Source organism: Astatotilapia calliptera, chromosome 15, assembly GCF_900246225.1.
Source record: "Astatotilapia calliptera chromosome 15, fAstCal1.2, whole genome shotgun sequence".
NCBI classification, from domain to species: domain Eukaryota; kingdom Metazoa; phylum Chordata; class Actinopteri; order Cichliformes; family Cichlidae; genus Astatotilapia; species Astatotilapia calliptera.
This window is the reverse complement of record NC_039316.1, coordinates 532,648-545,775: the sequence shown is the minus strand read 5'-3', so window position 1 is coordinate 545,775 and position 13,128 is coordinate 532,648. Positions and strand designations below refer to the sequence as shown.

At 41.7% G+C, this 13,128-nt stretch overlaps 2 protein-coding genes across 2 annotated transcripts; one reads left to right on the top strand and one right to left on the bottom strand.

Moving 5' to 3' along the window:
• Window positions 1-678: 678 nt before the first annotated feature.
• Window positions 679-3,051, top strand: LOC113006948 (NF-kappa-B inhibitor alpha-like). The gene is made up of 6 exons (XM_026143213.1): window positions 679-980; window positions 1,546-1,651; window positions 1,747-1,954; window positions 2,069-2,157; window positions 2,261-2,521; window positions 2,618-3,051. Exons 1-6 carry the CDS (start codon window positions 757-759, stop codon window positions 2,645-2,647), a joined length of 918 nt encoding a protein of 305 aa, XP_025998998.1. The 5' UTR covers window positions 679-756; the 3' UTR covers window positions 2,648-3,051.
• A 1,313-nt stretch (window positions 3,052-4,364) lies between these two features.
• Window positions 4,365-10,030, bottom strand: LOC113006871 (proteasome subunit alpha type-6). Its single transcript, XM_026143098.1, has 7 exons — window positions 9,820-10,030; window positions 8,853-8,947; window positions 6,997-7,078; window positions 6,450-6,605; window positions 6,178-6,356; window positions 5,910-6,004; window positions 4,365-4,577 (listed from the first exon to the last, which is right to left on the bottom strand). Exons 1-7 carry the CDS (start codon window positions 9,893-9,895, stop codon window positions 4,520-4,522), a joined length of 741 nt encoding a protein of 246 aa, XP_025998883.1. The 5' UTR covers window positions 9,896-10,030; the 3' UTR covers window positions 4,365-4,519.
• Window positions 10,031-13,128: the final 3,098 nt, after the last annotated feature.

The window sequence follows — 13,128 nt, the reverse complement described above, 5'->3', positions numbered from 1 at the left end:
ATTCAATGTATGGAAGACCATATATAAAAAGGTCCAGCTTTTAATACAGTCTTTGTATTTCGTGCCAAAGTCCTAAATCTTTAATAATATAATAGTAATAATAATAAATATTTGAGCTGTACATTTGAACGTATAGCAGGCTGCACGTGATATTGATTTGGCTCTTTGTACTTTGCACCAATATTAGGTTTGTCTGTTACTGAGAATTACAACCACAGAATATTTATAGGCTTCACGCTGAGGTTAACTGCGAAGAGCCCGTGATATGCGTATTTTTTGAAACACAGGAAATTTGGATGTCTGTCTATTTAAAAAAGTATTTAGATTTGGTTGAAAGCATAGGAAGGAAAGTATGCAGTGCTACTTTGGTTAGCCACTTGAAACAGATAATTTCCCCAGTGCAGTAGGGAATTCTTCAAGAGCCAGTCAGGGGCTGTCTCCCTATCATTCATGCCAATCATGTCTCATTCACTGAAATTAAATCTATGTCCCCTAACCTACATCACAGGTGAAAAAAGGTGTCTAATAGGAAACTACAAGTTTTCAGTCTGAGTCTTTTGGGGGGGATTTTTCTCACAAAAGCACAGGCCCGATGTGATTTCCCTTGCTAAGATAAGTCAATTGGAAATCCCCACTTAGGCGCCGCCCCGGCAGACGCGCACACAAAACCCAGCGCGCCCTCCCTCAGTAGCACAACTTTGCTCTCGCCCTCTGAAACAGACGGAGCTTTTGCTTATAGGAGAAAGGAAAGCCAGCATGTACAGAGTTTCTAACCACAACCAAATGGATTATAACTTGGACAACATGGAGCCCAAACACGGGAAAATGCTGCCTTGCCAAGAGGACCGTTTTGACAGCGGTGTGGATTCGCTTAAGGAAGACGAACTGGCGAACGACTTCGAGGAGCTAAGATTGCCGAGCGAGGATCACTCGCAGGAATACGAGCCTTGGAGAACTGTGGTGACCGAAGACGGTGACACGTAAGTGGATTATTATTGTTTTTAAAAAAAATCAATGTATTTATTTAGTATGAACATGTATATGTGTGTGTGCGTCGATTAGTCGAACTTTAATTGCGCATTTGCAAAATTCCGCTTTGTGCGTAAATTGAAATCGGCTTTTGCACCAGAGCGCAGGATCGGTGCACATGAAAGATCTGAAAAGCTGCACAGAAATATCGGAAAAGTTGCATGGAAACAACATCTTTTAAAGGTCTTAAAAATACTTTGTGCGCATGTGTTGGCAGCGCAGTGCATAGTCGTGTGTGTGTGTGCGTGTGTTGGCTGAGCGTGCAGTCTGGGCGGTGCTAAAGTCCGCTCTGCGCGTTCAGGAAAGTCCCTGGCCTGCTGCCAGTAACTGATAAAGCATCAGATGTGTCAAGCCACAACTGGTGGAAATAACCCGACAAAACTCCATTCTTGCGAAACGCTCCACTGCTCAGGCTTTGTTCTCTCATATTTGACTGGAACCACTTCCTCTGTGCGTAATTTTTCTTTGAAGGGCTCTATTTTAACTCCCCTCTCTTTTTCTGTCCTCCCCACACAGACTGCTCCATTTGGCCGTCATTCACGAAGCCACCGAACATGCCGTCCAGATGATTAAACTGTCTCATAATCACCCGTTCCTCAATGTGCAGAACCACCAGAGACAGGTAATAAGCGGCACTGTGCCAGATCCACGAATCCCTTCCGAAACCTGCACACTTTGCAGTCAGGTTAACATATGTTTCTGTTGTGTCCCACACAGACTGCCCTCCACCTGGCAGTGATCACAGAGCAGGCCCACTTGGTGGACAGACTCCTGAAGGCCGGCGCTGACCCGCTGCTGGCCGACGACAGCGGAAACACAGCCCTCCACATCGCCTGTAAAAAGGGCTCCCTGGCCTGCTTTGGCGTCATCACCCAGAACTGCCAACGTCACCTCACCTCCATTGTGTCTTTCCCCAACTACAGTGGTAAGCATCGAGTTCAAATAGCGCCCTAAGAAACAAACACACTCTTATGTTTCACTTACACAGCTGTTGAAGTGTGTGTAACTGAGTTTGCTCTACTTCCTTCCCTCTCCATAGGACATAACTGTCTCCACTTGGCATCCATCAATGGCTACATTTCTCTGGTGGAAAGCCTCGTTCGGCTTGGTGCAGACATCAATGCACAGGTAGGTGTCTCTAACACGGAAGCCATTTGGATTATATTATGATTATTATTCTTATTCACACACGTGCAGAAACTTGACCTCGTGTTTCTGTTGCTTCCTGCAGGAACAGTGCAGTGGACGGACGGCGCTCCACCTGGCCGTTGACCTCCAGAACCCCACACTAGTCTGTCGCCTCCTCGACCTCGGTGCAGACGTCAACTGCCTGAACTACGGTGGCTTCGCCCCGTACCACCTCACCTACGGGCGGCAGAACGAGGAGATCCGCTGCCAGCTGTATGAGAGAACGGCACAGGAGCTCAGGGAGCTGCCTGAAAGCGAATCGGACGACAGCGACATGGAGGATCTGGACCTGTCAGAAGACGAGGTCAGTATCTGCTCAGCTTTGAATATCACACTGAGATCCGATGGAGTCAAAACACTTTAAGGCGTGAATCTATAACATTTTTTTTCTTCTCTACAGCTCTATGATGACATAAAGTTTGGAAAGTAACAAGAACAGCCTGTCCACTGGTGATGTAAAGCTGCTACTGGGTTAGTCGAAACCACGGCTCCCAAACGGGGGGACAGCTCAACCCACGTCCCTCCCTCTCCACCCTCCGTACCCTCTACCGTCCAAGTCCAGAGGTGCTGGTCCTGGGATCACGAATGAGTATGAAGGTGGCGCCCAGTCTGGTCGGGATCGCTGAACGATCCGTACCAAAAGACCCCACACCAAAGCAAGACCATGACTTCTGTATGGTCCTGATGTTACTGTAATAACTGTACAAAATAATGTGTATATACCAGAACAGACGAGTGTAATATTTTGTAAATACAGAGACTATTTTTGTACATGTGTGTGAATTTTAAACACTATATAAAGAAAAATAAAAGGAGTTTATGAACATGAACTGCTTTGAGCGGCTGCTGTGCGTTTCCTTCCTCATGACGATGATGACTTTGTCTTGGCCTTTCCACGCTGTAATACGAGCATCATTTCTCACTTATAGTGATGAAGCACAGTCACCAACCAGACTTGTGAAAGAGAGAGACACACACATAAAAACCCCCAAAAAGATCACACTCAGCCGCTTGGAACAGTCTGGGATTTCCTTTTGTTGGGCGAGGTCACAGGGTCTCTGAGTCACCGCGCTGAAAGTCCCTGGGCGGCATAAGAGGAACATGATGTGCTTGAATATTCCACCCTCCCCTGGAATGGCTGTGAGTGGCAGCTAGGAACTGGCGCTACTGGGTAGAAATACCAAGGAGGAAATGTTTTACAAATATGGGCAAGCGTTCCAGAGAGCTCAGTGACCCTTTCTTTTTCTTTTTCGCCGTGTCATTAGGACCAGGAGACTTTCTTTGCTTTACAAGGAAGTCCAGGCTGTCCCTGTCAGCCGACACATGCAGGTACTTAGGAATTTTTCAGAAAGGAATTATCTGAAGCAACCGAAATGAATTTCCCAGTAAAGTTATCCTTGAAGCAACGCTCGAATGCCCCAGAATGACTCGGTTACACAATTGTGTTTGCTGTATCCTCTCTGGCTTGTAAACATTAACTATTACAGTAGGATGGGGATTTTTTGTTTCCAGTGATTACAGAACTTGTCAAGGACAGCGGAAGTTTCAGACAGAATATCAGCCTGGAAATTTGGTCGAGTAACTGACTTAAGATTCCTCTTTGATTAGAAGAAGAAGACGTGAAGACTTATACTCTGGTTAAAAGAAACTGGTGTGTTGCAAAGAATTCCAATATGGAAGGGGGATTTTTTTAGAAGCCACTCACAATGACACACTGAGGTCACATCGCCATCATTTCTGCTCATGTGGATGACAAAGAGAGCTGAGAAAGACAAGTCCCCCCCTTTTTCTGAATTATAAAGTTTCCCCTCGCAAAGAGAAACTATTTGTGTTGTGTGACATTTCCGGAAAGTTAAAGTATTCTATTTCTGACATGTGCGTAGAAAAAAAAAAAAAAGCCAAAAAAAGTAGAGAAAACAAGGTCAAATCAAGTCTGCATCACCGAGTTTGTAGTAGAATAACCTCTCCGCAGCACCTTTGTAAGTCATGTGATTTTTGTGCACCAAGAGCCACAACAGGAAGCTCAAAAGTAGAAGCTCTGCATGTTCCCACAAACAGTTTCCCCTGCTGCTAAACACAGACGGTAAAAGGTTTCAGTTGACAAGCAGAGGACCTAAAAAGAAATGATAAAAAATGCAAACAGCCCATTTATAATAGTTTTACTCAAAAAACCTCTTTTTATTGTTGAATGAAACAGTGGGGTAAATGTACAGCAAACAAAGATAACACGAGCCTCCAATCTGGGAACTGCATTTCCCATCATGCTCTAACTAAATCCAACAGGCGACGCCGCTCTGCTCGCTCAGTCCCGCTCGGTGAGGGACATTAGGTGGGTGTCCACTTCAGTCTCTGCGAGGATCCTGCAGGACAAAAATGAGATGAAGATAAAGACTCCAAAATCTAACTCGTTTTTAAAGTGAACATTTTATGCTCACTTTCAGCTCCATATCTTTATTCTTGGCCTCTACCAGGGTGGCTTTGCATGATTCACAGTCGAATATAAGCCGTACTTATCATATAGTTAGCTCTTTCTTCTGATTGGCTAACTCTAGTAAGTGGAAGGTTTGAACAGTAGGTGGGTGGGGCCTCTGCGCTCTTAATGACCATACATGGGCTAAGTTTAAGAAAAAAAGGGTCTCTAACAAAGCACTGTGAGCACACAGGGATGTTCCCATTAGGGTCAATTGCTCGTGTGGCGTCCCATATTTAGGCATCCACCATAGCAACAGTAAATGAGATGAAAAGCACAATATGTCCCTATGAAGTCATATTTCACTTAATGCCAAACACCTGTAGCACATGATGTCTTAAATTCAAATATTTTTAAGTACTTCAGCATTTCAAATACTGTACGAAGGTCTCGTCGCTGTGTGTTTTACTATGGAAATGTGAAATTGCTGCAGCAATTTGTTTAACCATGTGCAAACATTCATGGAAATAAAGTGCATAAGGCAAACACATGGTTTGCACAATTTAAATAAAAGTCAATATTTGGAAGATCTTCAGCACAGCCTGAACACTCTCAGGCAGCTTTCATGCAGTTTCTTTAAGTTGTTTTCAGGAGCAGTTCTGCAGGCTTCATGGAGGACATTCAAAGCTCTTCTTTGGAGGTTTCTGCCTTTTGTTCTGTTCTGTGTCAGGATGATCCCACACTGCTTTAATAATGCTGAGGTCCGCCTCTGGCGAGGCCAATGCATGACTGATGGTGCTCCACTGTGTCTATTTATGTCCAGGTATCCTTTAATTGCACTGGCAGTGTTTTTGAAACAAGCCATTGTCAATCAGATGTTCTCCAGATAGTACTGCATGATGGACAATCTGATGATGCTCTTCTGTGTTCACAATTCCATCAATTTTGACAAGATCTCCAACAATACTGCCCCAAACCAGGACACAGCCTCCACCGTGTTTTACAGGTGGCTGCAGACACTCACTCTCTCCTGACCTGCTCTGTAAATAGTGACGACAATTTGGGCAAAAATTGTCACAGGACCAGAGACATCTTGCAGGTCTGAATTTCTTCTCAGTTTTTAATGACATAACTTTAAGATGCTGTTCATCTGCTGCAGATAGGCCTCTTTGGGAATCACCTTGTTGGTGCAAATATACTATTTCAAATAAACCTAACTGTGTGCTCTAATGACTCATAGTGCTCAAAGGAATACAACAGAGTTGTGCTGCTGAACTTTTACCTGAACTTGGGATCCTGTGTTGTTATGACGCCCACCTCTAGCTCAGAGGGCTTGAAGTCAATGGAGAGAACAGTTGACAGGCAAGAGATTGCCGTCTGAAGGGGAAAAAAGGAGGGTTGGGGAAAAAAGGTAAGTTGGTGATATTTTCATTCTTAGAATGTTGGATGCCTGGAAACCACCACCGCAAAGGCACACACTTTACTTTCACATTGGTGTTTGTTCCGTATGAACCTTTGCTACACCAGCAAAAGAAAATATTTTATGATACCTCGATCGTTTGTTCAAAGGTCCAATCCAGTTTCTTTTTCACTTTCTTCTCCAGGAAGCTGGTGGCTTCTGTCTGCTTCACGCCGGCGGCCGTGGCCTTGAAACCACAATAGTAGCCTGCTGGGTCGCATTTGTACACCTGAGGGCCGTACTCTTCATCTATGCCGATCACGATCATACCTGCGTGTTAGCATGCATTTAGAAAGGGCGCTCAAACGACATGAAGTGCTACGTGGAGAATCAGCAATGTGAATGTGAATGCGCAATACTCACAGCAGCCCAGTGGTCGCATCTCAGCGTTCTGCGTGTAGACTTGTGAGATATCAGCAATCCTCTTACACAACATGTCCACTGGAATCTCATAACCGTACTTGTACTGCCAGTTGGCTGCTTCATATCGAGCTCGCTGGACTTGGGACCTGCTATCGGCTGTAACACATTAAATGATGCGTAAGATGGACCAGAAAAAAAAATAAAGGTCAATTTCTTTTCCCAAAGAATCCAATAAATGTGACACTTCCAGTCTCTAACATCACACTTATGTAAGAAAGTTGTTCTTGCTGCAAAAGAAATGATTACTTGGAAAGAGGAAGTGTCAGCTGCCGTAAGAGCTCGGACTGAGAAGAAAGGCTCGCCAAGTTTAACTCAGAAAAGTACCCTGATGCTTTCCCCCCTTTTATGTATCAAAAACCAGCCTTTGTCTAAACAGCTGTTTCTGTATATTTGAAAGACAAAATGGATTTGGGTGTTTTAATGTTCAATTTTTATGTAACAATAGTAGATTTGATACAATTTTACACATTTTGAGCCTTTTTCTTACCTGTCATCCCAGACATTACACATCCAATATTATCTGTTATTCTGAAAAGGTGGGTCACTGTGGAGGCATCCAGAAGCTTGTCCTGTACAGGAGGAAAGCATGAACATGTAAAGGAACAGAACTGTGAAACTGACAAATTACTCAGTGTATTACATAACTTATCAAACATTTAGTGTAAATATAATCAGTAACAATCAGGTTTGAACTTTTTAGAATTACGTGAGAAAATAAACACAACAAGGAGCAAGCTGCTGGAGAGACAAACGAAGCAAATTAGCAGTTCGACTTGGGGAAAAATGCATTCTGTCAAAAAAATGTGACATTTTTCATTTTATTTAAAACCTGTAAAAATCTCCTTAAATCTACACTGGGATGTGCCGTGTAAAACACAGCCTCTTAAATTCCCCTCAGAGTTTAGGTTTCTCTCTCACAGGCTGGACTGTAACCCGTTTGTTTGTTTGTCCCCAACTACACCAGTTGTGCCTGAAACATTTTGCCAGTGCACAAACTGTTTCCATCGGATGAACAGGATATCGCGCTGAGCCGTGAAAGCTGGGCAGACGTGCTGGTAACTACAGGTCAGCTTGCAGAAGGCCTCTAATCGCTTCGAAATGATTACATCATGAACTAAATTAACTCTTATTTCCAGGTCACTTATTGCCATTAAGCACTGCAGCTTTCATCACACTAACATGCTGTGAGCAATCATTCACAGCTCAACATAAGGGAAACTGGAAGTTTCTATTGTGGTTCTGGTGTTGGACTTGAATCAGCTATTTTAAACCTCTGTGACGAGCCAACCCGAATTACTTGTTGAGCTTAATTGGACTGCCAATCAGGAGCTCTGGGCGCTTTGGTCCAGTACTAATTCTGAAAAAGTTGTTTTTGTTTGTTTGTTTGTTTTACGGCCATCTGTGTTCTCAATTGTTACCCGGGCTAAATGCAAATTGTAAAGTACAAATTCCACTGCTAGTTCTAATGGTTAATTGGTCTTAGATTAGAATTAGGATTAGAAATGAGTACATAAGCTCAGGTTTAGCAGGTTGGAGACGAACATAGAGAGCTGAGGCTGAGAATGTTTGGACATGTGCTGATGAACGAGAGTGGATATACTGGACAAAGGATGCTGAAGCTGCAGCTGCCAGGCAGGAGGAAAAGGGGAAGACCACAGAGAAGGAGGACATGCAGAGAGTCGGTGTGACAGAGGATGCTGGGCATAGGGTGAAATGGAGGCAGATGATCTGCTGTGGCGACTCCTGATTGGTGCAGGTTTTAACGGTTAGTTCTTAGGATGCACAGATATACCAGCCAAACATCTGTGGCATTTACACATGGTAGATGCTGATGTTTACCTGCTGTGTGACATCAACTTTGTGCTGGGTAAATGTTTAAAGATTGGGCGACGAAGAGCCTTAGGAACAGTTCAACTACTTGGACCATATTTTCGTGCAAAGAGAGTCACTTTCCACATTATCCCAGAATTATGAATATGAGACGGTTTTGGGAGCCTGGGTATACCGTTGACAGGTTGTTAGTCTGTCATGGGGTCACCGCAGAAAGACAAACAAGCATTCACACTTACTCTCACAACCAAGGCCAAATTAGAATCACCAACTAACCTAACGCATGCTGGTCTCTGAACTGTGGGAGGAAGCTGGAGTAACAGGAGAAAAGCCACACAACCTCAGCACAGAAAGCAGTAGAAGCAGCATGTATGGATGGAGGGACGGTTGCATTATTTATTCATTTGTTTCTAACTACTACTCCAAATTTCAGAACATCTATAGCCCTTCTCGTAACACTGCTACTGTTATGGCTGTAAGAAAATAACAACAAACAATCTGACATCAACTCACCGGTACTTTTTTCTGTGTTACAACAACTGCACAATCCTTTCCCCTGACTGCTACTGACGTGAGCCCACCTTGGTTTATGGCCTTGAAAGCATATTCTGCAAAAGAAAAACAAAGAGGGTGTCTTTAAGCACACGTTTGCTTGACAATGGCTACGAGCATTAGGATTCGTGGTTAACAGTCACAGAGAGCTGTTTTGTTCAGCTGGAAAATTGGGGCCACAAGTGAAGAACTATTATCAGATGTCATCTGGTTGAGCAGCTGACAGCGAATTATGTACCAATTCTGTGTAGTCTGGCTTCAAACATTACATCCAAAGCAGTAGTAGTAAAATAGTGTCATTTAAAACCCTTCACTTTGAGTAAATTTGCAAACCTTTGACTTGATTTTAACTGTTGCTGCAGGTGCTCGGGCATCTGTAGAATGACTGCTGATTAGAAGACAGCAACAAAATTCATGGCCATGTTCAGTTCAGCTTTATTAGAGGAAAAACCGCTAATTTACAATATTAAATGTTATCTTGTCTCTTTCAATCCATCCAACTAGCAGCTCTCAGACAAAATAATATTCCTGTGACTAAGAAAAATTGCAAAAAAGCTAAATGTAGTGCAGTCACAAAAAATACTTTATTTAGCCAATATATTTAACTGAATAACACGTTGATTCATTCAGCAATGAATCAGCTTGCTTGGCTGCAATGCTAACTATGCTAACTAGCCTAACAGCCAGCTAGCTATTTTGATCCCCTGTGTTTAGTTTGATAGTAGCGTCGTAAAAGGAGCCCCATAATAACAACTCGCACAGGATTAGTAAGACTGTGGTGGTCACATATCATACTACTTTCGATTTGGCGGGTCGCTTTTAATTAACTATAACCTCGGCTAAGCGAACCATGACAGAGCATTTAGCTAGCTAGCAAACAAGTAAGCCAGCGAACCGGCTTTTTATGTAAACAGATCCCCATACTGACCGACTTGATAGAGTCTGCCCTCAGGAGAGAAGATGGTAATGTGTCGATCAAACCCTGCACTCGAGCCTCGGGACATTTTACAAGGATAAGTTGGCCGAGAAGTTCGTCCAAATGAATTTGCAAGCAGACTTCACTTGATGCACACTATTTCTACCCGGAACTGAACTGAAGGGACGTGAACTTCATCCGGTGACAAAGGCTTGCTTCGTTTCTATGGTGATAAAACCAAGGGTCCTACTGATGTTTGTGGTTTCTGGTAAAGTAAAAATGTACAATAACACAATAACATGTGGTCAAACCTGTCCTTACTTTTTATGACATACGATCTTTTAAGCCTTCACAAAGAAATATAAGCTCGTTTTCCAGTTTGTTACATTTACTCATCATGTCCACTTATCAGCTATTTTGCAGTGAAGAGAGCATTTCTCCAAGTATTATCCATCAGTCTTGTCTCCCCACTACATTCTTTTAATTGTCATCTCTTTAAATGTTTTATTATTTCAGATTACAAGCCTATTGTGTCTTTATAGACTGCTGTATGAGCACAAGTTTTAACTTGCCATCAGAAATTGAAGTGGTTATAAGTAGCTACACCTCAGCTTCACCATAAAAATGCTATTTACATTTGATCTTGCATTACACAAAAATGCATTAGTAAATATATTTTACTGTCATGATGTTGAATAATGCAAATTTACAACTGAGGCTGCGCAATTGGTGTAGCTCTAAACATTTTTATTGTTACAAAATTTCCCATATGGAAAAGAAATAGTAAAAACGTATATGATTTACTCATGAAAGTGGCCACTTTCTCATTACTTCCATATATTATTTTACTAAGTATCCAAAACATACAAGTTTCATTATATAATTTTTCAAGGGATCTTATATCTGTTTTCACTCTTGTATGCTTTTCATACAAGTTTCACACAAGACAGATACAAACTTTATAAGATTTATTTATATCTTTTCCATATGGGTTTAGACACTGAATTTAAATTTGTGAAAATAATTTCAGTGTAGCATGTCGCATGTTTTGAGCTATTCCTACACAGTGTGTGAGTACTTCTTCTAGCATACTTGCTTATCCAATGCAATACAATACAACTTTATTTATAGAGCACATTTAAAACCAATGGTATACCAAAGTGCTTCACATAAAAGACAGAAAATAAGACATAAATATTATAAATATTAAATATTAGTAAATATTATAGGACCTTAACAAAGTACCAGGTATGGTAATAGGTCAGTGTCACTAATACACAGGAATAGCATAAAATGTATATCAAGTAAAACATGTTAAAAGCACACGTATAAAAGGTAAAATAGAGTAAGTCGAGGGATCAGATTAAGCTGTCAGACTGTACAATCTGAACTGCTCCCAACAAACATAGATGTTTACGTCAATGCTGTAACTGCAATAAGTTAGTTAATTAACCGATTCGCACTACAACCTGGTTTGCCTCTTACCTGTAATTATTTTAATTTAATTTAATAACTGTACAGTACTCTCTGTTTATAGTAACCATTGTCCTTAATGTAAATATGTAAGAAAAAATTGTGTATGTTTCTGTTCCGTGTCCTGTGTATTGTTTGTTTGTATATTTGTCTTTTTGGCTGCTGTTACAACCAAATTTCCCCTTGTGGGACAATTAAAGGATTATTCTATTCTATTCTAAATAAGGCAAGGTTAAATAAATGGGTTTTTAACCGTGATTTAAATGACTGGAGAGAATCAGACGCGTGGATAGCAAGAGGAAGGTTATAAATCTGGTGCAGCCAAGGCAAACGCACGGTCGCCTCTAGACTTCAGACGAGATCTTGGCTGCACCAGGAGTAACTGAGTAGATGATCTTAGTGCTCGAGCGGGAATTTACGATCTAAGGAGTTCAATAAGGTAGCTCGGGGCTGTGCTGTTGATAATTTTAAAGGTAAGCAGCAGTATTTCAAATTGGATGTGGTATTTAATGGGTAGCCAGTGCAGGTCAACTACAACAGAGGTAACAGAGGCAAACCTCCCAGTTCCGGTCAGAAGGCGTGCCGCCGCATTTTGGACAGTTTGCAGTCAACGAAGAAGGTCAGAATGAAGACTGAAATAAAGGGAGTTGCAGTAATCCAGCCTAGAGGTCACAAAGGCGTGGATGAGCTTTTCCAGGTCCTTATGCGGAATATAATGCCTAGCCTTAGAAATGAGATGCAGAAACTAGATCTAACTACAGCGGACACATGTTTATCAAATTTAAAAGAGCTATCCAGCAACATGCCCAAATTGCTAACAGTGGCAGAGAGGGAACTGGCAAGGGAACCAAAGGCATCACAAAGTTGTCTGCGAGGAAAATTACCATCAAAAACCACGATTTCAGTTTTCTTATAATTTAAGATAAGAGAGTTTCCTAAGAGCCCTTCTTTGACCTCGCTTGTCACTTGTTTGTGTTATACTCATACATAACACAACACTCTGACGTCATTATTACTAATTGCAATGAAAATTGTTGATTACCAAAAACAAAGTGATCTATGAAATATGTATGGTATCTAAAAAAGCCCAAAACAAAACATTAAAACATCACCACGCGACATCATCACCAACTGACTTACTGTCAGCAGTGATGCAGAACCACATCTCACTAATCCTATATGCTTCTATTATGTTGATATCTAAAACATAGGAGTCTGTAAGGCTTGTAAGGATCTATTTCACCCCAACTTTAACTTTATTAAAATTCTTTAGCCATTAATTAAGTTCAGTTAATGGCCAAAGAAAGAGAAATGTATAGTGGTAACAGTAACTGGCTTTGTATCTGTTCCATATGTAGCAGTATAGTCTGTATTACCCGAAACAATGAGGAAGTGATGTATTTTTGTGATGTACAAAATAATTTCCCCCAGGGATCAATAAAGTATTCTGATTCTGATTTTTACAATTTCCCGTTGGCACGGAGCACTTACAGCATGTTGACTGCTTACATGCAACCTGCAACAAAAGTATGCATCAGTAATGGGAAAATAAAATTAGAAAAACTATGTGCACCCTTACTGCGTCCATGGATATTAAGAAGATGAATAGCTGCCAGGTGCTGCTATTCAAATGGACTTGATTAATTGACCATCAGTAAATGTGAGCACCTCTGTAAAAAGCAGAAATGTCATCAGTTTGCGGGTCTGGAGGTGTGCGTTAACACAATGCTCCCTGATGGGACGTCCCAGCAAATTTACCATTGCGAAACTAAAAAAAGGAATAAAATCTCACAATCTTCAGTTAGCAGGTTCAAGTTTATGGCAGTACAGTATTATTAGGAAGGGCTA